Below are 25,958 nucleotides of genomic sequence, written 5' to 3'. Positions count from 1 at the left end.
CCCCGAACCTTCACACCACCAGATTACTCTCGAGATGGGGTCAATAATTTGAGCGCATGGGTGTTTGCGCTTTGAAAAACGGCACTTATTTGTTTGGCGCGCATTAGACAGCGGTTGATGTTGTTCCAGGTGCAGATAAAGGGTGGAAATTGCCCCTTGGATGCGGGCTCACATTTATCTGTGAATCGTGAGTCCCCGTCCGTCCCCCCCTGTTCCTCGTTTCTCCCACCTTGCGCTCCCCCCCCCCCCCACCGTGGCTCACCTGTGGCGAGAGCATTGCGATTGGATGAGTTAAAACTGCTCTTAAAAAAGCGAAGTTCGCTATCTCGTTGCACGCGCGCGCGTGCCCTGGGGCGCCCTGCGAACAATCGCGGGAGCTCATTCCGCGCGCCCAACTAAGTGGATTCTAATTCATCGAGTCACAAAGTTGCGGGGGGGGCGGGCGGGCGGGGGGGGGGGGGGCGTTGTTCGCTCGGTGGGGCCCTCGCAAGCGCCACGCGCAAGCGCGTCGTGAGTGCCGCCCTCTTTCTGTCGATCTCTCCGTGCGCGTGCCGCGCCCTAATAAGAAGTTTTGCCGGCGTCACGCATCGGTGGAGGGAATTTCGATCTGTTTTACACCCCCCCCCCCACGCCGCCCCCAACTCCATCAATCTGTCGCGGTCGGCTGAGCTTAGAGCTCGCGAGGCGTTTTGAGTCACGAGCGCTCTGGCTACGAGCAGCAGCAGCAGCAGGAGGAGCAGCAGCAGCAGCGTGGGATTTCCTGCAAGCCGCCCGGCGTTGCGAGATTAGGCCATCCATCTCTGCTTGTGCAAAGCCATCAATACATCTCGTCTGGCCACAGGTTAAGGATTTATTTTTAGGAGCTAATTCCTTTTGGTTTTTTTTTTTTAACCGATGATTACAATAAAAAAATAAATGTATGTTTATAAAACTATAAGCTTTTTAAATCCTTTATATTAAGTTCGCTTGCTTGCTTGCATGCTTGCTTGCTTGCTTAGGACCGTGCAAATCTTTCGGTCGTTTTTTAACCCACTTCCCGTGATCCAATCGAGCTGACATTTTGCACACAGACTCGTTGTGCGTGACAATTAATTTTCGTGAAATTTTTTTTCCAAAATTTTACATTGTTTAGGGAATTTTTTTTAAATATTTAATTACCAATTGCTTAATGGTGACAGACAATCATCTGACCCATAGGTGGCAGCCATCTCAAGCCAGAGGACGAGAGGACTCTAGCCGCCACGCATATAGAAGGATTTATAGTGAAAAACTTTGTTTTTACGGGTTAATTTTTTTATCTTACCAGGTAAGGTCCAACTGAGCGACGTGGGCACAAATGTCAGCTCAACCAAAGTGGCTTATCACGTGGAAATGTATCGCAACCAAATACTCGAAACGCACTTTGATTCTAAATGTGGAGGGAAAAAGTGCACGGCCCGGACGAAAATCTACGCCACGACTGAGAGAGAGACATGTAAACTCCAAATATACAGCAGGCGTCATCAGGTTCGGAATTAAACCCATGACCTCCCGTATACCAGGCAAGGTATTCAACTACTCGCCACCGTGGTGGCCCTATAATTATAATAGTAACAATTTGCAGCCCTGCGAAAATCTACTGCTGGATGAACGTCTACCCCCAACCGGATTGATCGACCGTGCTTAACCATGCTGGTTTAGGCTGGGCTGCTCAAGGGAGCAAGATAAGGGACCACTTCAAATATCACGTTGACCCTGACGGCAGCAGTGACGCCGCGAATCGAACTCGGGTCATCGGGTTCTCAGCACGGCACTCTCAACCGCCGCGCGACCTCTTATCGCCCGAACGATGCTATACCACACGTCTAAATTTACGATCGTTAATGGCAATTTTTTATTGTTATGAAAGTGGCATCACGAGCTCTCAAGCTCCGTCGATAACTTTTATCGCGGTAACGTTTTGGGCCCTCGTTTGTAACCTCACGTTTGTTCGCTTGGGGGGGGGGGGGGGTGGGTGGTGGGTAGGGGGCGGAGAGAAAACGTTCGTGTAATTTGCGCCGTTATTGACCGAAGAGCGGCAAATAAAACGATAGGTCTCAGCTCCATCTTGACCCTGGACGTCACATGACAGAGCCTGCTCTGTGCTCCGCCGACGTTTCGTCCTATCGAGGAATCGACCGAGCCGTGCAGTGGCAAGCGATGCAGTGAGACTGCCCGGTTCCTTGCTGCTGTGTTACCCTTTCTGTTTGGTGGGAGCGCACGGGTTTCTCTCTGTCTGTCTGTCCGTTTGTTAAATACCTTTTTCTCTTCACGATTTTTATCCCGATCGTGTCGGCGAGATGATAAATCATCCAATCCGTTGCACTCGCGACGCAGTGCGCGACCCTTTGCGTTCGAGAGCGGCCCACAAAAGCGGATATCATAAGAGGTTTTTGGGTGAGACCGCGAAGATGTATAAATGTGTCGTTAAACCCGCCACCACGCGACACAGCCAATTAGTAAGGTTTGTCACGTAATAAAAACTTTCAATTCGTTGCTCGTTCAGCACACCGGCGTGTTGGAGAGTCAACCCACAACATTTACAATTTGAGGACTGTGACGGTTCGCCAGTAATTGCAACCAGCATCATCGGGCAGACAGCCACAGTTGTGGAGAAATCCTCCTGTTTCGGTCTTACATCGTGCTAAAATCTCAGATCCCCTCATATTCCTTGTTACCCTCTGGTCAGCACGGTAGGGGGCAGCAATTCGAGTAATATTTACATGACAGTAAAACCAATATTAAAAATTCTCAGAGCTGGAATTTAGGCCAACTTTGTTATTTACCAGCGCCACATTTGAACGTGAAGGGTATTTTTGTTGTTGCTGCTGCTGCTGTTGTTGTTGTGCCAAACCTGCGAACATCAACTCCACTGCGCTGCAGGAGTCCGATTGAATCACAGGTGGCCGACACCCAGGTTCCCATCGCAGCGCCCTGACCACTTAGCCACACAGACACCTCGAGAGTACAACACATGTTAATAAACTTCCAGGGTCATGCGCACACGTGCGTGTGTGTGTGTGTGCACGCGTGTGTACTATAATGTGGGGAGCGGGAGTGTAGCGGTTAGCGCGCTGCGCTATGAACCTGGCGACCCGGGTTCGATTCCCGCTCACGGCCAACACCCAGTGACGATTATCTGAACCGGTCCTGGGCCTCCCCTAGGTCGACTCAGCCTCAAATAAGTACGTTTCCCCCGTTTTTTTTGCATTGGGTTTGCGGTTCGAATCCGGCAGGGCCCCGCCCTCGGTAAAATCGGCGCGGTCGTAATCGTGAGGTGCGGCGCCATCTTTGCTTTCGCGGTGGGCCTTTCACCTTGCAAAATGCAAAAAGAAAACAGTTCGGAGTTCAGGGGGCGATGTTGCTGTGCCCGCGTCATTTTCAAATCCGGCAGAAAACGTAGAACGTGACGTCGCCACACGCCAATCGGCCCTACCCTTGCCGAACGACGTCACGTTGTAAGTTTTTTGCCGGATTTGAAAATGACGCGGGCGCATCGCTCGATCGGGATTAGGCACAGCAACATCGCCCCTAAATTAGAAACAAATTTTATTTTTCATTTCACAAGGTTAAGGGCCCACTTGTCTTCTTTTCCGCAGGGGTTTTGCAGGGCGCCCCGAGCGAGATAGCGCAGCCCTCGGGGAACCGGGCCAACCTGCTGGAGTCGATCCGCCAGGCCGGCGGCAAGACGTCCCTGCGCAAGGTGAAGGAGCGCAAGTTCGAGAAGAAGAAGCAGAAGGAACAGTCAGGTACGACGTTGGCTCCTCCGCTGCTACACAACATAAGTTCGAGAACGCATCCATACATACGTAGCGAGTTCGAATTTAGGCGCACACAACTTCTTGGGAGGCAACACTAATCTGGCTGTGACGGTCCCACCTGATGACGGAGACTTGTGTTGCCTCCGAAACGTCGTGATTTTTGTTTTTATTTTATTTTACTTTCTACGTGACTTTACCGAAAAAACCTAAGAAGAAGGCAACACTTATTTCTTACTGGACACAACAGTCAACTCTTACATTACACAAAGGGTGGTGACCACCGCCCTACTCCGGCTAGCACACACACACTCCTCTCTCAGCTACTCTAGCGGGACCCAGCCAGGTGGGCTACTGGCAGGTCCGCTCACTGGAGGCCTTGACTCTTCTTGGCGTCTTCACGATGCGTCTTCATTCTTGATACGGGCAGCCCCGAACCTCGTGAGGAGGCTGCTTATATGGGCCTCGGCGTGCCCCGGGCCCCACCCCGGCCACGCCTCAATTCTAGAACCCTCTCGAAGCCCCCCCACCCCCCCCCCCTGCTGTCCACGTGCCCCCCGAGGTGCACACTGGGCCCCCGGCCTCCACCGGGATCTGGTCACGTGTCCAGCCGGGGTCACAGAGAGTGCCACGACCTCACAGCACCTCTCGAGTCCAGAACCGGCCCTGACGTCATTCCCGCCTCCAGCCGGGATGACGTCATGTGTGCGTGTGTGTAGACCTCCCCCGCACGGTGATGTCACACGTGTGCGTGCGTACACGGTAGTGATGCTACACATACGTGTACGATGCCACCATTCGTATTTCACCAGGCAAGGCCCACTCAGAGCTACGTAGCGCTTTGTCAGAATCGACCCGGCTACAAACGACGACTCGACGAAGGGAAGTGGCTTATCAAGTGGAAATCTATCACCACCGTCGTCGTCATCATCATCACGATCGATGGGCGGATTGCCCGTAGGCATCCGCTGCACATTTCATCATTTCTTTCCACTTTCCTGTGTCGTGTGCGAACTTGCTCAAGCAGTGGGCCAACATCTTCCTGGCACCGATGCTTTAACAGTGCTCGGATGGGCCACCACCGATGCGTAACAGGTGTCAGAGGCTGCTGTGGTGGAGCTGTGTTTGGGGCGGTTATTGAATTGCACTCCTTTGCACTATGGCATCCGCCTTCGCCAACCCTCGCTGACCAACGTGGTGAAGTGCGGTCAGTGAACTCCTAGCAGCGAATTGGCGAGAGGTCCCGTTCACGTGCGCAATGTGAACGATGGTAGCGCGGTTTTAACGGTAATAGTGCGCGGCTGGAGAGCGATTTGATTAGAGTGCGTAACTCACGGCTGAGAGGTTGCGAGTTTAAAATCCTGGTCTGGGGCATTGACTGGGTCCGGTGTCGCTCGGGGGATAGATTCAATGAATTCCGCTTTGTGGGGGAGTCAATAGCGGCCGTGGTGCCATCACGGAGATTGGCCAACGCCGTTTAGAATTTGGGGACGTTTCTGACACTGGCTGCGGGCAGAGCCGTCCGTAGGTGGGGAGGGGAGAGGTGGGTTGTGTGGGTCCCGAGACGAATCACACACCGTGTGACCCCCCCCCCCCGCCCCCCCGATTGCCTTCAAACTTAACCACAAGTATTACATCTGACACGGTGACGTCAAAGCGAGGGGGGGGGGGTCGGGGGGGGGCCGCCAAAGTGCGGGGCCCGGGGCGGTCGCCCTGGGGGGGGGGGGGGGGGAGGGCTGTGGCTGGGGGTCACGAATAGCAACAAGAGTTTGCCCACACTGATTTGAACTGTCCCAGACGATTTGACTTAATGCAGAATAATATTCATAAACGGACAAATCGCAGGCACCGCTGCTGGTTTTCGGTTACACGTACATGTTTCATCGAGGGAATGTGGAGGAATGTGATTATAATAATAAACGTGTTTACCCAGGAAAACCACACCGAGTCCGAAGACTGATTTCAAGGAGGGTCCTGCTACATTGCGATGGTTGCATGACACCAATGCCGTCGCGTGTTATTCGCTATGGGAGGAAACCGGAGAACCGGGGAGGGAGCTTGGAGACGCCGGAGGAAACCCGGACAGAGCAGGGGAAGAACATACAAACCTCCACACAGAGAGGGGCGCTCCAGGCAGGGAATCGAACCCAGGCCCCCAGCTGCCTTCGAGGCACGGGCACTACCACTGCGCCACTCTCCGCCGCTCGAATGTGAACCGCTTTGGCTCACGGACAGGCGCATCTCCGCTAACCGTGCGTACGTATGTACGTACGCACACGTACGTAGCCAACCGTGCTTATCGGTGGTGCGTGGGAAGGACATGGGCCTCCCCGGGGTTGACTCGGCCCCTAACCATTAACCGACGTGTCCCCATCGCCACCTGAGTGGACTTCCTCTCGCTCTTGCCTCGGCTGTATGTACCGATGTTGAACTTCTTTCGCACCGCATGTAGCCAACCGCGCTCATCGCGGGTGCGGGGGAAGGACAACAAACTGAACACAAAAGGAGGTCCCAGAGAAACGAGTTGACCGCTCGGGCAGCAACGGCGGCAACGGCCGTCGACACCACCCGCCCTGTTGCCTCTCTCCCGTCCACCATCGCTATCCGTTCTCTCTCTCTCCTTCCTTCCTTCCTTCGTGAGCGATTACACCCCTCAGTTGTTAGGACGTGTGCTGTCGAAGCTGGGGGGTTGTGGGAGGATGGGGGGGGCGGCAGGATAGAGAAGGGGATGATGCCCCCGGAGAGGGGGGTGGGGGGGGGGGTAGGTGGGTCGATCGATGTCTTGAAAAGGTCGTGTGCGTTGAAGACGAATAATGCAACGGTATCGATCCGAGACGGTGCCATTTGCTCCCCGCTTGCTAATTGAAGCCGCCGCGATGTGTGCAAGACGCTTAACCATCGCCAGCCAGGGCCGCGAGGACAGGCGGACAGCGTCTCAACGCTGTGTGCATCAATTAGAGAGAGAGAGAGAGGGACGTGGAACGACGCAGTGCCCCCGATCCACACATAGGAAGGAGACATCACGGATATGATGCACTACTTCTCCGCTGTCTGCTGACGCGGTTACCTGGTCTTGGCCACCTGAATGTGACATTGTCGTTGTTTGCTCGGCGTGTAAACGTCAGCCGTACGAAAGAAGAAGAACGGAGAGAAGGAGAGAGTCGTTAAGTTTGGTCCGCGTGTTCAAGCTCACGTGGTTCGTGATGTCTCCATCTCCCCTGGCTTGCTAATATCGGAAGGAAGAGCGTTCCAGACGGCCGCAGAAGCGCACCTGTACGCATGTTGAACTTGTTTCGCACCGTACGTAGCCAGCCGTGCCAATCGGAGGTGCGCAATGCGCCCGATTTCGTCAGAGCTCGGAGGCCAAGCTAAGCAGGTTTGAGCCTGGATTGCTCTTGGATGGGCGACCACCATTCACGGCTTGCGAGAGAGGGGCTGCCGGGACTCGGTGGTGGGTATCGGCGGGGCACACGTAGCAAAATCTATAGTTGCCCTGTACTTCTATGCTCCCGCGTCTACTCTCCCCAACCCTCCCCCCCCCCCACCTTCACAAACCTTCAGTTTAACACCTACTGTAGTAGGTTTTCACAACCAATATCATCCGTAATGTAGTTTTTGTTTGGGTAATATGTGTCGTTAAACCCGCCACCACCCGACACAGCCAATCAGTAAGTTTGTGTTTCGTAAACAGAACGAGGCCGTATCGTTTGGGTCTTTCGGTAAAGTCACGTGGAATGGTTAAAAGAACAGAACAAAAACTACGAAGTTGCGATCGAAACGTCGTAGTTTCTGTTATTTTCTTTGAACCTATCTCCGTGGCTTTACCGAAAGACTCAAAGGATATTAATTCCTGCAGTCACGTGGCCAATTCGTTCCTAGTGTAATGGGTTCTGGAGACACTTGTAGAGGTAACTTCTTTATTACAATACAACACTCCAACAGTCCTGGTACTCTGTTACAGCCTAGGTACACAGCCTAGGTACACAGCCTAGGTACACAGCCTAGGTACACAGCCTAGCGACACAGCCTCGCGACACAGCCTAGGTACACAGCCTAGGTACACAGCTTAGCGACACAGCCTAGCGACACAGCCTAGGTACACAGCCTAGGTACACAGCCTAGCGACACAGCCTCGCGACACAGCCTAGGTACACAGCCTAGGTACACAGCTTAGCGACACAGCCTAGCGACACAGCCTAGATACACAGCCTAGGTACACAGCCTAGCGACACAGCCTCGCGACACAGCCTAGGTACACAGCTTAGCGACACAGCCTCGCGACACAGCCTAGGTACACAGCCTAGGTACACAGCCTAGGTACACAGCCTAGGTACACAGCCTAGCGACACAGCCTCGCGACACAGCCTAGGTACACAGCTTAGCGACACAGCCTAGGTACACAGCCTAGGTACACAGCCTAGCGACACAGCCTAGGTACACAGCCTAGGTACACAGCCTAGGTACACAGCCTAGGTACACAGCCTAGATACACAGCCTAGGTACACAGCCTAGGTACACAGCCTAGGTACACAGCCTAGGTACACAGCCTAGCGACATAGCCTAGGTACACAGCCTAGCGACACAGCCTAGCGACACAGCCTAGGTACACAGCCTAGGTACACAGCCTAGGTACACAGCCTAGGTACACAGCCTAGCGACACAGCCTAGGTACACAGCCTAGGTACACAGCCTAGGTACACAGCCTAGGTACACAGCCTAGCGACACAGCCTAGGTACACAGCCTAGGTACACAGCCTAGGTACAAAGCCTAGGTACACAGCCTAGATACACTACTCTAGCTACGCTCTGGGGTCCTCCGGCTACAACTACCCTAGGGGAGGCTACCTGACCCGACCCAGCCAAGGTGCGGGTCTAGACTCTGGCTTCCTCGGAACTCGCCCTCACAAGGACGTAGAGCCGGGAGTCCCAGAGTCCCACCACTGGCCCTCACAGCGTCCCGGCCCTCACAAGGACAAGCGGGACGAAGGGGTCCAGGGTCCTAAGCTGGCTGGCGGGTCTTGGATCTTGAGCTGCAACTGGCCCCGATCGGCCAGGGAGCTGCCCTTTTATGCCTCGTCCCCAACGAGGGGTGGGGTTGTGTGCGCCCCCAGATATCCCACAGAGCACACACAGCCCCCCCCCCGTTGGTGGCGCCAAGGGGCTTAACTGTCTGGGGTGCCTGGGATCCCAGCGCTTGGCGCCGAGGGCTTATCTGTCTAGGGTCCCAGAGCCCCCAGCAGCCCCTCCCCTCTTATGGCACTACACTAGTACAGCACACCGGCAATCCAGGCTCAGCCCTTGCTGGCAAGCCTGTCGAGGTTGACTAACCCCCACGAACCCGCACGGCGTGGGCACAGAGGCCGACATCTGGCGGTGGATTTGCAAAAGGGCCGCGAAAACGTCACGCACGCGCAGAGCGCCTAATGAGTTTTTTGTACGACTATGAAATAATTTTTATAAGCGTTGTTGCGGTGATATCACTGGTCAACACACTTTTTCTGGCATAAGGTATTCCAACGGTTTTAAGGTGATTTTGGGGTGCTGATTCCAAATCTGGCATCAGTTTTTGTCTATCACATCAGGTTTTTGAGATATCAAATATTGCATTTTCAATAAAAACTGCAGAAGAAAACTATTAAATAAATGTGGATATCTACATAAAATCATATTAGAAATACACTATCCTAAAAATACAGCACCATATTTTAACACTAAAGCAGTCACTGACTCGCAACAACTTGCAATCATAAGTGACAGCGTTAATTTCAGGTAAAATCAATGAAAATGGGGTATGCCTATAGCATAAGAATGAGATGTGATAGAGCAAATCTGAGATCAGATTCGGAATCGGCACCCTGAAATTAGTCTAAAACAGCTGCAAAAGTCCAGGCCAGAAATGTAATTTTTTTTTTTGTTGACCAATGTATTCGGTTATTGAATTCAAGCGTCGCTTCATTCACGACGCGTTGATCGACGGCGCGGGCGGGGCTTGGCACGCTCCCTCAACGCCAGCACTTGACGCGAATCAAATTACGTGCCAGTTTTATTTCACACTTTTATTTTGCGTTCCAGAAAACACGCGGTATGCCCCCCCCCCCCCCTGTTGGTTTCTCCCCGGCACAACAGATGGCTCCTGGTCCCGTCTTGTTAAGAGATTTTCCTAATTTGCGCGCTGTCTGTCCTAGAGACACGGGTGTACGTACGGGGGCCGGGTCAGGTATAATTAGCAGAGATGGCACGTTGGAAGAGAATAATAGTACATCCGAGCCAACGCTGACGGGGGGAACGCACCTCTGGTTTATGGAGCATCTGAACGCGAGGCTGCTGCAAAGATATCGTTTGTTTTGGCACGTGTGTGTGTGTGTGTAATGGACAACAGCAGGGACATGTACAGTGAGGGAAAAGAAGTATTTGATCCCCTGCTGATTTTGTACGTTTGGCCACTGGCAAAGAAATGATCAGTCTATAATTTTAACGGTAGGTTTATTTGAACAGTGAGAGACAGAATAACAACAACAAAATCCAGAAAAACGCACGTCAATAATGTTATAAATTGATTTGCATTTTAATGAGGGAGATAAGTATTTGACCCCCTCTCAATCAGAAACATATTTCTGGCTCCCAGGTGTCTTTTATACAGGTAACGAGCTGAGATTAGGAGCAGGGGATCAAATACTTCTTTCCCTCACTGTAAAGTGGCGTTGTGCGGGAAAGAGAAGGAAGACATGGCAGAGAATGTCTCGTGCCAGAAAGATGTGTCACGACCTGAGCATATTGGCGCAAGACGGAGGAAAGTGGAAACAAATGATGAAATTCTATATTATTAACATTCCTTCCTTTATTAATTCTAACCTTACTCCCTCCCTTTGATACTGCTAATCCTGCATAATGACTTTAAACCCCTCGCCAAACCTCCTACGCATTTCACAAGTAGTACTAATCGCATATCTGCATTTCCCATAAATATGCCAAATTCCTCTTGATATGGAAATTATTTTGTCAAGACGCTCTTCGCCCCTCCATCCCAGCATAAATAGTCGCTCCAAGCGTGGGGCGTGCCATTCAGAGTCTGTCTACTTGACAGACTTGTTCTCCACCTGAGGACGGCTGCTTGCGTTGTGGCCGAAACGTCGTGAGAATGATTTTATTATGTTTTATTTTTATTATTTTATTATTTTCCTTCTACGTGACTTTACCGAAAGAACCAAGAAGATAAATGATGAAATGTGCAGTGGGACACCTCCTGGCTATCTGCCCGTGGATCGTGATGATGATGATGACGATGGTCTATCCGGGAGAGATTCATCAAGTCTCAAGGCTCTTTTTGTTGTTTGTTACGAAGGTTCCTTCAATTCCAGATTTGAAGTTTTCGTGACTGCAAGGATCCATACTCTTTGGTTCTTTCAGTAAAGTCACGTAAGTAAAAAAAAAATTAAACAAAAGATAAGAATGAAAATAAAGAATAAAAATAGAAATAACTAAATGAAATCACGACGTTTCGGGCGCAACACAAGCGTCCATCATCAGGTGGGGACAAAATTTATTGATATATATTTTTATTTCTTATTTTTATTCTTATTTTTTATTTCATTTTTCATTTTTTATTTTCACCTACGTGACTTGACCGAAAGAACCAAACAGTATGGCTCCTTCAGTGCCACTGCTGGCCCTTCTACCAGCGGTGGCACGAGCAAGCCATTGCAGGGCTGCACCTCTAACTCCTGCCTCTTCACCTCCATTGCCATGCTTGTGGGTGGCCACTGCCCCACCGTTCCACCCTCTCTTAATTTCTGCACCACGAGTGGCTGCTGCTACATTTATCGCAACGTAGCAAAACATTTTCATCGAACCTTGAATCTAATAGCAACCCTGAATCGGGACAACTCGTCGAAACGCCCGGGAGAGACCGGGAATGAATCGCTCATCTTTGCCATCGTCGTCATCATCATCGTCGTCGGCCACGAGCTAGCCACTGCCGAATGGAGCCACCCGTCAATCCACCGGCCGTCTCTCGCGATCCCGCAACGTGACAATCCACCCAGGACCTTCACGCGAGCTGCTTCCATCTTTCCCATCCCCTTCCTCGGCGCGGACGTCCTGTACGATTTGTTTGCCAGGCCATTACGGATTAGGTGCGAAGAGCCACGCCTCGTTTTGCCTCTTTACTGTTGGCTCATCTTACTCGTGGTGTCATGCCCCCCGCAGTCTCTCTGGCCGCCGCGGCTCAGGCCAGCGAACATCAATCTCGGCAGCCCGGGCCGGGCCCAGGCAACAAGACGAACGGGGAGGGCCCCTCGCTCGGACTGTCGTCAAAGCGTTGATGAGGAACACATTCCGGTCGTCGGCGTTCATTGAGCGAGATTTGCGAGTTTCACCCCGAGGGTGTCGCGGAGGAGACATACGAACATTGACCCTCGACCGATATTAAACGTCGTCACCAACGGCTGTGCTCCCGCGCGTTGACGCTGGCGAAGGGCGCGGCGGCGTCGTCGTCGAGATCGTGCGGAAGCGCGCCACCTGCGCTCGATCGCGTTGGATCGTGGCGCTAAACGCGCCCGAAGCGAGAGAGAGAGAGCGAGATATTGAGAGAGCTCAAGAGAGAGAGTGCGCGTGCGAGCGAGAGTGAGAGAGCGTGCAAGAGCGAGAGAGAGCGAGAGCACGAGAGAGAGGGCGAGAGAGAGGGCGAGAGAGAGAGCAGTTTGTCACCAAGCCGGGCCTCTGCTGCCACTTGGTGGAGGTTTCTGGGTACTGCATGCGTCGCGGGCGCCGTCGTCAAAATGAGGGTAGAGGGCCGTGCCAGCCACCTGCAAGCATCTGGTGCCGTCCCTCTCTCTCTGTGTCTCTCTCTGTATGTCTCTCGCTGTCTCTCTCTCTCTGTCTCTCTCTCTGTCTCTCTCTCTCTCTCTGTCTCTCTCTCTGTCTCTCTCTCTCTCTCTGTCTCTCTCTCTGTCTCTCTCTCTCTGTCTCTCTCTGTGTCTCTCTCTGTATGTCTCTCGCTGTCTCTCTCTCTCTGTCTCTCTCTCTGTCTCTCTCTCTGTGTCTCTCTCTGTATGTCTCTCGCTGTCTCTCTCTCTGTCTCTCTCTCTCTCTGTCTCTCTCTCTGTCTCTCTTGCTGTCTCTCTCGCTGTATGTCTCATTGTATCTCTTACTGGCTCTCTCTCTGTCTCTCTGTCTGTCTCTCTCTGTCTCTCTCCCCGTCTCTCTTGCTGTCTCTCGCTGTCTCTCTCTCTGTCTCTCTCTGTCTCTCTCTCTGTCTCTCTCTCTGTCTCTCTTGCTGTCTCTCTCTGTCTCTCTCTGTCTCTCTTGCTGTCTCTCTCGCTGTATGTCTCGTATCTCTTACTGGCTCTCTCTCTGTCTCTCTGTCTGTCTCTCTCTGTCTCTCTCCCCGTCTCTCTCGCTGTCTCTCTCTCTGTTATTTGGCAGTCACCTTATTCGAGTGGTGGCCACTGCAGAGGGCTCACCGGTTTTTGTGTGTGTATGTCTGTCATAGGTGCTCGCTAGCAGCCCCGACAATCTGTTAATGTGACACGGGGGATCTTTTGTCTTTGTCTGTGTGTCCATCGGGTCTGTGCGGAACAAGTCCTGGGCCTCCCCTAGGTCGACTCTGGTGCGGCGTGTAAACATCGCCACTCGGGAAGCAAAGGAGGTCAGGAGTGGTGCTGGCCACCAACCCCCTTCGTGTGCCGTGCCGGCCTTCATAGGTGCTCGCTGACAGCGCTTGCCCCAGCAGTCTGTTAAAAGCTCTGCGGGGGGATGTTTGTGTGTCCGTGTGTGCGTGTGTGCGTGTGCGTGTGCCTGCCGTGTGCAGCTTCCGGCGTGGCGGCGGGAGGTGACCTGATGTCCGACCTCTTTAACAAGCTCCAATTGCGTCGTAAAGGTGAGCGAGCGAGCGAGCAAGCGATGCGAGAGCTACCCTCCCCCTCTCCCGACCAATCAGCCGGCAAGCGGTTCACCGTGGCATCGGATAAGAGCGTGATTGGGTGGCTCAGAGGGCAGGGCCCTGGGGTCGAATCCGGGCTTCTTCAGCCCACTGCACGTACTTCGTCGGGGTTCTCAAGCGCCGCGAGTGAGTTGGCGATCGACCGGAACCGGTCACACCAACTCGTGCGCAAAAAATCCATCGCGCCAAATTTGATGCCGAGCTCAAATGGGATCTAGTCCAGCTCTCGCCCCGCACCCCCGATGAGCACGTTTGGCTACGTACGGAGCGAAAAAAGTTCAACAACCCAGCTTAAATATACGCTTCCAAGCCTGGTGGTGTTTCATTCAGACGCTGTCTTTCCGACAGACCTGTTCTTCACCTGAGGGACGGCTGCTTGCGTTGTGGCCGAAACGTCGTGAGAATAATTTTATTATGTTTTATATTTTTATTATTTTATTATTTCCCTTTCTACGTGACTTTACCGAAAGAACCAAGACGAAAAAAGTTCAACAATTAAGACTATCAATGTTGGTTGTATCGTGCGGGTGGGAAAGTACCTCCACCCCACCCTGCCCCTTTTGTCGACCAGAGGTCAAGTTGAAAGGGATTTCAGAGGCAGTTCTGTGGTATCCGCTTCCGTGCACCGTTCTCGTGTCGTGCCGTGATGCCCATAGCGCAATCGGGAATTAATTTGGGGGAAATGACACGGATATTTTAAAATGCTATTTTCGAGTGAACCGCTGAGGTTCCCTAACCCAACATGTTGTGGTGCTAGGGATGGATCGTAATTATACGAGAGGAGAGGGGAGACGTAGGAGAGTGCGAGGAAGGGAGTAGAGAGGGGAGAGTTAAGTCGGGGCGAGTCTGGAGGGGATACTGAGAACGGTGAGTGGTGCCATCTTGAACTTAATCCCAGATTGGGTTGGGAGCCAGTGGAGGGATTTGAGTTTCGGGGTGATGTGTGATCTCATAGTGGTCATCTGTGGAAAAAAAAAGCTTCATAGCTCATCGGATGCCTCCAGTCGAAGTCAAGATTCTGATTCTGATACTGCACCGAACGCGCGCAATTGCCGTAAGAAGCAGCCGCGACAAATTCTCACGATAATTGTTTTTTTACCCTTCTATCTGGCAACAAAACTGACACCTTTTTTTACAAGGAGTAATGTTTGCATAGACCACAATACCTGCAGTCATAATGCAAACAAAAAACACAACTCTGATAATGAATGCACTGTCCTTGAAGTTGATTGGTCCACACCCGAGACAGCTTTCCTTAGAGCCTAGTCTCACATGGTGTCGGACCAGATGACGATCGCAAACGTCCCAACGTGTGCCCCCCATTCACCCTTTCCCGTTCCGAGCAGTCTGCAAGTCGTCGCAGGGTGTCTGTGTCGCCGTTCGCCTCCTGAACCTCGGCACGCGCAAGCGGCGCTGCGTTAATTTTATTTTGAGAGGCGTAGTGGCGGCGCCGTCGTTCCCGAAGACATTGTTACTCACCGCAGAGAACTCTAGCGACACGACAGCCGGCGCCAAACTGTGCCACGAGTCCTCCTCCCGTATGGCCCATGAAGCTGTTCTTCACAGAGGTCCAGATCAACTCAAACCTGACACCTGCGCGGAAGTCGTAATAAAAAATTCTGAACACGAACGCCAACGCGAAGAAAAAAAACACGGCCACGCTAAGGAAAAAGAACACATTACCGTAATGGGATTTCTCAAAATTTGCCGTGCATGACTCAATTTAGAAACACGGAGATGATCGTTATTTGTTTTAAAACCCAATTCCCCGGTGACTACGCGCGCGCCGTTACAATCGCGGCTGCCACCCTGCGTAACGATGGCGAAGTGTTAACCGCCTCGCCTGGTATACAGGAGGCCATGGGTTCGATCCCGACCCCGACGCCTGCTGTATATTTGATGTTGGCATGTTCTCCCTGTGGTCGCGTGGATTTTTCTCCGGGTCCTCTGGTTTTTTTCCTCCACATTTTGAAACATGCCTTTAGAGCAGGGGTCCCCAACCCCCGGGCCACGGACCGGTAGCGGTCCGTGGCCTGTTAGGAACCGCGCCGCACAGCAGCAGGAGGTGAAAGCAGTGAGTCCGTGTGTGTACACACTCTACACACCGCATAGTGGTGAGCGGTGAGTCGTGTGTGTACACGCTCTACACACCGCATCGTGGTGAGCGGTGAGTCGTGTGTGTACACACTCTACACACCGCATCGTGGTGAGCGGTGAGTCCGTGTGTGTACACACTCTACACACCGCATAGTGGTGAGCGGTGAGTCCGTGTGTGTACACACTCTACACACCGCGTAGTGGTGAGCGGTGAGTCCGTGTGTGTACACACTCTACACACCGCATCGTGGTGAGCGGTGAGTCCGTGTGTGTACACACTCTACGCACCGCATCGTGGTGAGCGGTGAGTCCGTGTGTGTACACACTCTACACACCGCGTAGTGGTGAGCGGTGAGTCCGTGTGTGTACACACTCTACACACCGCATAGTGGTGAGCGGTGAGTCCGTGTGTGTACACACTCTACACACCGCGTAGTGGTGAGCGGTGAGTCCGCGCGTGTACACACTCTACACACCGCGTAGTGGTGAGCGGTGAGTCCGTGTGTGTACACACTCTACACACCGCATCGTGGTGAGCGGTGAGTCCGTGTGTGTACACACTCTACACACCGCATAGTGGTGAGCGGTGAGTCCGTGTGTGTACACACTCTACACACCGCATAGTGGTGAGCGGTGAGTCCGTGTGTGTACACACTCTACACACCGCATAGTGGTGGGCGGTGAGTCCGTGCGTGTACACACTCTACACACCGCATCGTGGTGAGCGATGAGTCCGTGTGTGTACACACTCTACACACCGCATAGTGGTGGGCGGTGAGTCCGTGCGTGTACACACTCTACACACCGCATCGTGGTGAGCGGTGAGTCCGTGTGTGTACACTCTCTACACACCGCATAGTGGTGAGCGGTGAGTCCGTGTGTGTACACACTCTACACACCGCATAGTGGTGGGCGGTGAGTCCGTGTGTGTACACTCTCTACACACCGCATAGTGGTGAGCGGTGAGTCCGTGTGTGTACACACTCTACACACCGCATAGTGGTGAGCGGTGAGTCCGTGTGTGTACACTCTCTACACACCGCATAGTGGTGAGCGGTGAGTCCGTGTGTGTACACACTCTACACACCGCATAGTGGTGGGCGGTGAGTCCGTGTGTGTACACACTCTACACACCGCATAGTAGTGGGCGGTGAGTCCGTGTGTGTACACACTCTACACACCGCATCGTGGTGAGCGGTGAGTCCGTGTGTGTACACACTCTACACACCGCATAGTGGCGAGCGGTGAGTCCGTGTGTGTACACACTCTACACACCGCATCGTGGTGAGCGGTGAGTCGTGTGTGTACACACTCTACACACCGCATAGTAGTGGGCGGTGAGTCCGTGTGTGTACACACTCTACACACCGCATCGTGGTGAGCGGTGAGTCCGTGTGTGTACACACTCTACACACCGCATAGTAGTGGGCGGTGAGTCCGTGTGTGTACACACTCTACACACCGCGTAGTGGTGAGCGGTGAGTCCGTGTGTGTACACACTCTACACACCGCATAGTGGTGAGCGGTGAGTCCGTGCGTGTACACACTCTACACACCGCATCGTGGTGAGCGGTGAGTCCGTGTGTGTACACACTCTACACACCGCATCGTGGTGAGCGGTGAGTCCGTGTGTGTACACACTCTACACACCGCATAGTGGTGAGCGGTGAGTCCGTGTGTGTACACACTCTACACACCGCGTAGTGGTGAGCGGTGAGTCCGCACGTGGCCCGCCCCCATTGTTTTATTATTCACCACTTCTGTCCGCGCCTCTTTCACGCACTGCGCACTCGTCTCAGTCACAGTGTTGGTGAGCCCACAAGCTCTAACCCCTAGCCAACATGACTAAAAAACAAACGTCGCTGTGACCCAATGATGACCCCCCCCACCCCCCGGTCCGTGAAAAAATTGTCTTCCACGAAACCGGTCCCTGGTGCCAAAAAGGTTGTGGACCGCTGCTGTAGAGTATTAGAGTGTGTCTTTGTGAAAATGGGCCTCCCCTAGGTCGACTCCCCCTCAAATGAGCACCTGGTGCGGCGTGTAGTAAACATCGCCACTGGGGAGGCAAAAGGCTGCCGGACGTGGTGCTGGCCACCCACCCCGTCGTGTGCTGTCGCAGCCTTCAGAGGCGTTCACAAACAGCTCGAAAAAGGCTGTCGGGTCGACACGGGGGGGGGGGATCTTTTTCAATTTGCGTGTGAAAATGAACGCACTCGTTAGATTGACTCCCCCCTGCACTTTCACGCGCGATATTGGGAAGCCACCGGAGAGTTGTGCGCTTTTCAAATCGAGATTGAAAACGCATTTCTTCTCATCTGCTCTTTGTGTTTAGTTTGTTGTCCTTCCCCCGCACCTTCGATTAGCACGGCTGGCTACGTACCGCGCCAAAGAACTTCTACGTACGTACGCACGCCGCCTCTTCCCGTGCGTATGTTGTCGTTCGGATCCATGCGCTTGGGGTGCGAACGGTCGTGAATGAGCGAACCAATCCGCCTGCATAGATGCACCCAGAGCCCATAGCAATCCCATCTAAATAACCTCCTCCTCGTTTTGTAAAATCCAATTGAATCTCGCATTATAATTTTATCGTCGGCACTCCGCCACGCCGTTACGGACTAATCCGCGCGCTTACATAACGGCCACTCGGCGCGCTCCGGCGCCTCCGCTCGCCGCTTTCTTATTCCCCGGCGGTGACGGCAGAAACTTTCCAGCACGCTCGCTCACACCTCATGTTTTATTCACAAGCCCCGGTCACCCACAATTCCCCACCCACTGAACCACCCACCCACCACCCACCGAACCACCCACCCCCCCACTTTTGCGCCAGTCCTTGTGGAGGGCGACAGCGCCTTTTCGCGCGGCAGATTGGGAACGGGACGTGGCGGTGACGTGGCGGTGATGCGGCTGTCTCCGTTTTGGTTATTTTTTTTCGGGTGGGTTGGGGGGGGGGTGGACGTGCGACGCCGTCGTAATTGCAACGCCGTCGTGAAGCGCTTTGAATTTGCGCGCCATGTAAGCCCGCAAACGCGCGCGGTTTACCGCGAGGGTACACCGGATTACTTGAGGTTGTTCCTCCCGAGGCCTGCGTCGTGCCAGCCACTTCATGCCTGCCGCTCTGTTCCCTTTCCTGTCCGCACCTCCCTATGCACCCTCCTCCCGTGATCCCCACTGATCATCCCTGCTGCCACCCCACCCCCCCCCCCCCGACCTCTGCCCCAACTCTTCTCATTTGTCGTGCTCTTACGATCCCCTTGACCACCGAGCGCACCGTGGTCGTTCGCCTGCGACGCTCTCGACCCTCTCCCCGTCTGCCCCGCACCACTTCTGCCCCGTGCCGCTCCTCGTCTAGAACAGCCTACTTGCTGGGCTGTGCAGCGACACCCATTGTTATACCGTACCTCGACGGCCACCGTGACTACGAGCAGCGGATCGTCACCGGGCTGCGCGCGTTACCGCATCGCCCGCAGTGCCTCCAGCGCTCTACCGTTGTTCGAGCGAGCGGGGCGGAGGAGGAGGCTCCGTCGGCCATCTGAACTCACGTGCCCCTCTGCCCCCGTGCCCCCTGCCCCCGTGCCCCTCCCCCCGTGCCCCTCCCCCCGTGCCCCTCCCCCCGTGCCCCTCCCCCCCGTGCCCTCCCCCCCCCGTGCCCTCTCACCCCGTTCCCTCTCCCCCCGTGCCCCTCCCCCCGCGCCCCCTCCCCCCGCGCAGGCATCTCGGGCTCCAAGGCGAGCGGCGGGGATGCCTCGACCGCCGCGGGGTCGTCGTCTGGGGCATTTGCCCGCATGGCCGACGCCATCCCGCCCCCTCCGGCCGTCGCGGGGGGGAGCGGCAACCCCGGAGGCAGCGGCGGCGGCGAGGAGGACTGGGCCGACTGAGACTGCACCCCCTGCACCCCCCCACCGGGATCTTACCGGGTGATGGACGGCACGCCGGATAATCCCGCCACCTTCCCCCCCCCCACGTCACTGCGGCGTATCCAATCGAACGGGAGGAGGGGGTGGGGCGAAAGCTTTTGTCGGCTCGCGACGGCCAAACATTACAAGTGGAGGAGCACTTTCCGCGCGCAGGTGGGCCCCCGAGCGGGAAATCCGCCGGGCTGCTCATTGATTTCCGATGCCTGGGAGGGCGCCACTTAGTTTCGGGGGGGGGGGGGCGGGGCGTGGTGGGATATTGCGCCGCTGCCTTTCGTCTCCGCGCGAGGCTTTTGAAGCTGCTGTTTTCGCCCCCCGCCCGGTGGCAGGTGTCGCGGAGTACGATTGGATGCTGTGGTGCGCAGAGTTCCTGCGGACGGCGTAGATCCCCCAGCCGTGCTTCCTGCGCAGTCTTACGTTTAAAGCACCCAATTGGCACTGCCGCCTCTACAAGCTGCGTTCGTGCCGACATCAGCATCATCAACATATTCTTAAGTTTTTTCGGTAAAGTCACGTAGGTAAAAAATTAAAATCAATAAAAGTAAAATAAAAAAAGTTAAAAATCACGACGTTTCGGAGGCAACACAAGCTTCCGTCTTCAGGTGGAAGCTTGTGTTGCCTCCGAAACGTGATTTTTATTTTGTTTTACTTTTATTAATTTTAATTTTTCACCTACGTGACTCTACCGAAAAAACCTAAGAATATGAATCCTTGCAGTCACGAAAGCTTCAAATCTAGCATCATCAACGTCGTCGTCGTCGTCATCACTGTGAGCCAATGTCTATCCACTGCTGGATGAAGGCCCTCCCCATGACAGTCGGCGTGCCTCTCGCGCTCCTGCGCTGCAGCGATTCATCCCAGTCCCGCGCGGGGAGCTGATCTGATTGCACCCGTCACCACAGTTGCCACTCCTCTCCCATGCCCACAGCTTTCATCAGTAGGTCGATGCGATATCTCGTGATTTGCATTCGATACCTGATCCATGTTTCTTTTTTCTCATTTCCGCAGCCCGGTTTAAATGCGGCCGACCATCTGCGCGATTTGCGCATGATTTAGCTCGTGTTCCATCCATCTCTCTTGTCATCGTCGGTGTTTCTTGATCTACGTCATGGCTCAAAATGTGGACTGATTTTAACGGTGGATTCTCGAGGCAGATTCATGATCCTTTTCATTACCTAATTCAGTTTGCCTATTGCACTGCAGCCTACTTTTAGTCGCTGGGTTATTTGATAACCTGGTTCTGATCCGCCTTCAGCCCTAAGAATTCAAATGTCGCCTCCAATGAGGCGGGGCCGGGCGACTCGGAGCTCGGAGCAACTCATCTGGCACAGCTGCGATCCTGGGTTCGAATCCAGGGTTCCATTCACCAATGACTGCAGAACGCAAAAGAAAAACCCCAACACATTAAATTTTGATTTAAAGCTTTCGTGACTGCAGGGATTCATCTTCTTGGTTCTTTCGGTAAAGTCACGTAGAATGGAAATAATAAAATAATAAAAAGATTTCATCATGTTTTATTTTATTTTTGTTATTTTATTATTTCCATTCTACGTGACTTTACCGAAAGAACCAAGAAGACATTACATTTTTGTTCTGCATTTAATTGGTCTGCATTTCCAGCTCTTAATAATTAAATACATAATACATCGGTTTTGTTGCGATGCAACCGACTGCACTCTCTGTTGCAGGGCGGCGGGAAAGTACTGCCCCCCGATGAGATGTCAGGAGTTGTTCCCGGATAGAACCGCCGAAAGCACAATCGGGATAAAATTGGGATGAAGTACAAAAAATATAAATCATTACGCGGGTGCTCGGTAAATTTTCCTTCGCAAATGTATTCGCGAACGCACACGCCTCCGATCAGCACCGTTGGTTACGTGCGGCTCTCAAGAAGTCCAACGTGCATACGTAGCGTGTTGTGTTTTGTTCTTCGCATGCAAATATACCGGTCAACGCGGCCCGAGCAAGCTGTCATACAGGGGCTACGGCTGTTACTCGTCCGCGCGTTCACACACGGACACACACAAAAACAAAGATCCCCTGTATAGCCTTAACAGACTGTTGGGGCAAGTGCTGTTAGCGAGCAGCTATGAAGGCCGGCACGGCACATGAGGGGGTGGGTGGCCAGCACCACGCCCGACCGCCCTTTGTCTCCTACAGCGGCGATGTTTACACACCGCACCAGGTACTCATTTGAGGCTGAGTCGACCTAGGGGATACCTAGGACCGGTTCAGATAATCGCCACGGGTGTTGGCCGTGAGCGGGAATCGAACTCGTGTCGCCGGGTTCGTTACGCAGCGTAGCGCTAACTGCAACACTGCCGATGATTGGCACGCGCACGCGCACCCACTCACAAGCGCGCGGACGACGAGTTTCACCAGCGATCGTCACCAGCGATCGTCACCAGCACCATGATGTACTCGAACGCGATCGCAGCCGCCCATTCGCCACGTTCGGACCTTCGCTGTAATTATCGAGCAATAAACGCACGTTGTGACCAACTTAATGCGCGTTAACGACTTGGAACGCCGCGCGCGTTACACGGTTTGTAAATCGTTGCTTTTATTCGTTTACGAAGGAAGGAGTGCCCCGAATTGCGGGCGCGTTCGTGCGCGAACGCCCTTTGCGATTGCCGCAACGTTAACCATCCCCGTTCGAGGCGTTGCAAGGCCTCCTACGTGCAAGTTAGAAATTAGCGGAATCAAAGCGTTACCGGAGGGACCGACCGCTCGTAGTCCATTCGACGTACGCCGACCTTGCCTGGAACTTTACCTCGCTTTTGCTTGGCCGTGCGTTTGCCGAGGACCACCGGGGGTGGGTTTGCATGGCTCAAGTTTGAAATGCCAACCGCAGTGAATGGGGATCGCATCTTCCACGTCAACTAGAAATGGAAGGGTTGACTTGCAAGGGGGGGAGGGGTGGCGTAACTTTGCAGGTAACGGATTTTCACCGTGACGTAGCCAAAATTGTGGGAGCCTTTGTTAATCCAATGTCACGTTTCGATTGCGGGCATCCTTGAAAATCTCCAGACGCAAACTTTCGTAGACCTCAATTCAAAAGCGATTTTTTTTTTATCCCCACCCGTGGCTTTTAAATTAATAATACATTCCGATGTCATCCTTTGTATCCAGCACCCTTGAACATCTAAAAATGATCTAAAATTATAAAAAAATGCTAAGGTTGTAAGTTTTCTTTTTACACGAAATATGTTCTTGAGATTTTTCGGGGGGGGCGGGAGGGTGGGAGTAAAACCAAACCGTTTTACTTTTTAAATCCTTTATATTAAGTTTGCTTGCTTGCTTGCGCGCTTACGACCGTGCAAATATTTCGGTCGTTTTTTAACCCACTTCCCGTGATCCAATCGAGCTGACATTTTGCACACAGACTCGTTGTGTGTGACAATTTATTTTCGTGAAAATTTTTTTCAAAATTTTCCACTTTTTAGGAAAAAAAATGGTTTCATTTAATTTAAAATACCAATGTGATAAAAATGAAACTCTTACTGAAGAAAAACAGAAATGAATTATAAAATAAAACCGATGCCACGCATATAAAGGATTTATAGTGAAAAACTTTGTTTTTACGGGTACATTTTTTGTATTTGAAAACTTGATGTCATATATTGATTCAAACCCTTCAAGACCTTCATATTAAAAACGTCTCCATGCCACGATTCTAACTCAAGTCCCCAGTCGACAATTCAGTTTTTAATTTGTCAGGCGCATGGACGTAGACCCGACTGCATTCACACAGCTTCACATCTCTATGCCTTACAGACAGACCAATATTAAACTCAACTAAAACTATGTTTTAAACTATGTTCTAATAATTGTTTTTTTACCCTTCTATCTGGCAACAAAACTGACACTTTTTTTACAAGGAGTCATGTTTGCATAGACCACAATACCTGCAGCCATAATGCAAACAAAAAACATAACTCTGATAATATATGCACTGTCCTTGAAGTTGATTGGTCAACACCCGAGACAGCTTTCCTTAGAGCCTAGTCTCACATGGGTTGGACCAGATGACGCCTTTTGGCTGCAGGTATTGTGGTCTATGCAAACATGACTCCTTGTAAAAAAGGTGTCAGTTTTGTTGCCAGATATAAGGGTAAAAAACCAATTATCATATATTTTTTTACTGGTAAATGAGATTCCAATGGTGTAAACTATGTTCTATTTTACCAGTTAAGCCCCGCCCCCCTCCACACGAGCTACGTGGCTTTTTTTCAGAAGCAACCTGGCCGTCGCAAATGAGAGCTCCACCAAGTGGCTTATCGCGTGGGAAATTACCGCAAACAAATACAACTCAACGCGTGTCGATTCTCAACGTGGAGGGAGGTGAAAAAAAACTCGGAGGATCCGGAGAAACGTCAACACGACCCCGGAGACAACACAACCAACTCCAAATATACAGGAGCAGCAGCAGCAGGCGTCGGGGTCGGGATCGAACCCACGACCTCCTGTAGACCAGGCGAGGGAGTTAACAGCTCACCACATCAGTCGGGAACCATCCACTATGTATCGGGAGGAGGTGGGTGGGAGTTACGTTCGTGCTTAAGGCACGATGTGCCACAATTCTAAACCCAGGACTGCTCCAACAGCTTTTTGACGTAAATAAAAAAAACAATCTACGGCATTGCAGGCAGACTGGGTAAGCAGCAGCAGAAACCCGACTTCTACCAACACCCCGTGAAACACATCGTCCTGCTGCGGAGGGAGCTGGTAGGAACGTTGGGTTGCTCGGTCAATGGCCAGGGTCAACGGCGGCGTGGTGTATTCCGCAAATATGCCCGACTGTGAGGGCGGGCACAAGCCGGCGTGAGTAGGTTAAACGTTGAGTTTTATAAGGGCACCACGGGGTGACCAGCCCCTCTCCACCCAGCCCCACCCTCCCCACCCAGCCCCTCCCCACCCTCCCAACCCAGCCCCTCTCCACCCTCCCCACCCAGCCCCTCCCCACCCAGCCCCTCCCCAACCTCCCCTCCCCACCCAGCCCCTCCTCACCCAGCCTCTCCCCACCCAGCCCCTCCCCACCCAGCCCCTTCCCACCCTCCCCACCCAGCCCCTCCCTCCCCACTCAGCCCCTCCCTGCACGACGGACACAATAATCCCCTGTGGGCTGGTCTAACCAGGAGGTTCCTACCAGTAAATTCCTGTATATGGGTGGAGCGGTGCCGGAGTGATGAGCGCACTGCACCATGAATGGGGAAAACCCCGAGTTAGATTCCAGGCCACGGCTAAAGTTGGTACCGATATCAGAACCAATCCTGGTCCCGGTCCTGGGCCAGCTCCTGCGACCCTCACCGACAGTGTGTGGTGAAGTTACGGTGAAACAGCTCCCACAACCGACACGGTGTGGAGAGGCAATCATCCAGCAGTGGATTTGACGAACGGACGATTGTAAAACGCCCGTTAGATTCGGGTGAATGTTTGTCCCACGCTATGTTTATTATCTTGACTGTTTTCGACCCACTGTGGCTAGCAACGCACGGCCAGGTTATGGATTGGTGCGTGACAGTAATTTCGTGAAGCAAGCGCAGCAAAACGTTTATCTTCTTGGTTATTTCGGTAAAGTCACGTAGAATGGAAATAATAAACATTAAACATAATACAATAATTCTCACGACGTTTCGGCCACAACGCAAGCAGCCGTCCTCAGGTGAAGAACAGGTCTGTCGAGATGACAGTCATTCAGACTCTGTCTTCTCGAAGAACAGGTCTGTCGAGAAGACAGTCTGAATGACTCTGTCTTCTCGAAGAACAGGTCTGTCGAGAAGACAGAGTCATTCAGACTGTCTTCTCGACAGACCTGTTCTCCACCTGAGGACGGCTGCTTGCGTTGTGGCCGAAACGTCGTGAGAATTATTTTATTATGTTTTAATTTCATTATTTCCATTCTACGTGACTTTACCGAAAGAACCAAGAAGATGAATCCCTGCAGTCACGAAAGCTTTAAATCGAAAAGCAGAACGTTTGCTTACGCACACCGCCGATGATTGGCGTGCTGCTGCTGCTGGCTTGGGGTAACGGTCAGCACCACACTGGACTTGCAATCCAAGAGGGTCATCAGTTCGACTCTACCCATCTCCCAGCGCGGAAGTTGAGAAACTTCGGGCAGTTTTATTAACTCGGCGAACCGCTACACTACCGCTCCCCCCATTCGAGTAATTATTACATTTTAAGCCCTTAGCGTCTCTCACAAATGTCAATACACGCGCTAAATATTTG

The 25,958-nt window shown here is 52.8% G+C and overlaps 1 protein-coding gene across 3 annotated transcripts in view; it reads left to right on the top strand.

Moving 5' to 3' along the window:
* The window catches only part of WASHC1 (WASH complex subunit 1), a 113,504-nt gene extending 91,273 nt beyond the window's left edge, over positions 1-22,231 (top strand). For 2 of the 3 annotated variants that reach the window (XM_078612263.1, XM_078612261.1), the window contains 3 exons: positions 3,618-3,767; positions 13,585-13,653; positions 19,522-22,231. In XM_078612263.1, coding sequence (XP_078468389.1) covers positions 3,618-3,767; positions 13,585-13,653; positions 19,522-19,688 — 386 coding nt within the window. In that variant the 3' untranslated portion in view covers positions 19,689-22,231. Of the gene's footprint in view, positions 1-3,617; positions 3,868-3,996; positions 5,356-13,584; positions 13,654-19,521 lie in introns of those variants that run through there. The other variant, XM_078612262.1, reaches the window with a different exon arrangement.
* Positions 22,232-25,958: the final 3,727 nt, after the last annotated feature.

The sequence above is a fragment of the Lampetra planeri genome, chromosome 38 (assembly GCF_965212315.1).
Source record: "Lampetra planeri chromosome 38, kcLamPlan1.2.h2, whole genome shotgun sequence".
In the NCBI taxonomy this organism is placed as follows: Eukaryota; Metazoa; Chordata; class Hyperoartia; order Petromyzontiformes; family Petromyzontidae; genus Lampetra; species Lampetra planeri.
The sequence above is the reverse complement of the archived record's forward strand: the minus strand, read 5'-3'. Positions and strand labels throughout refer to the sequence as shown.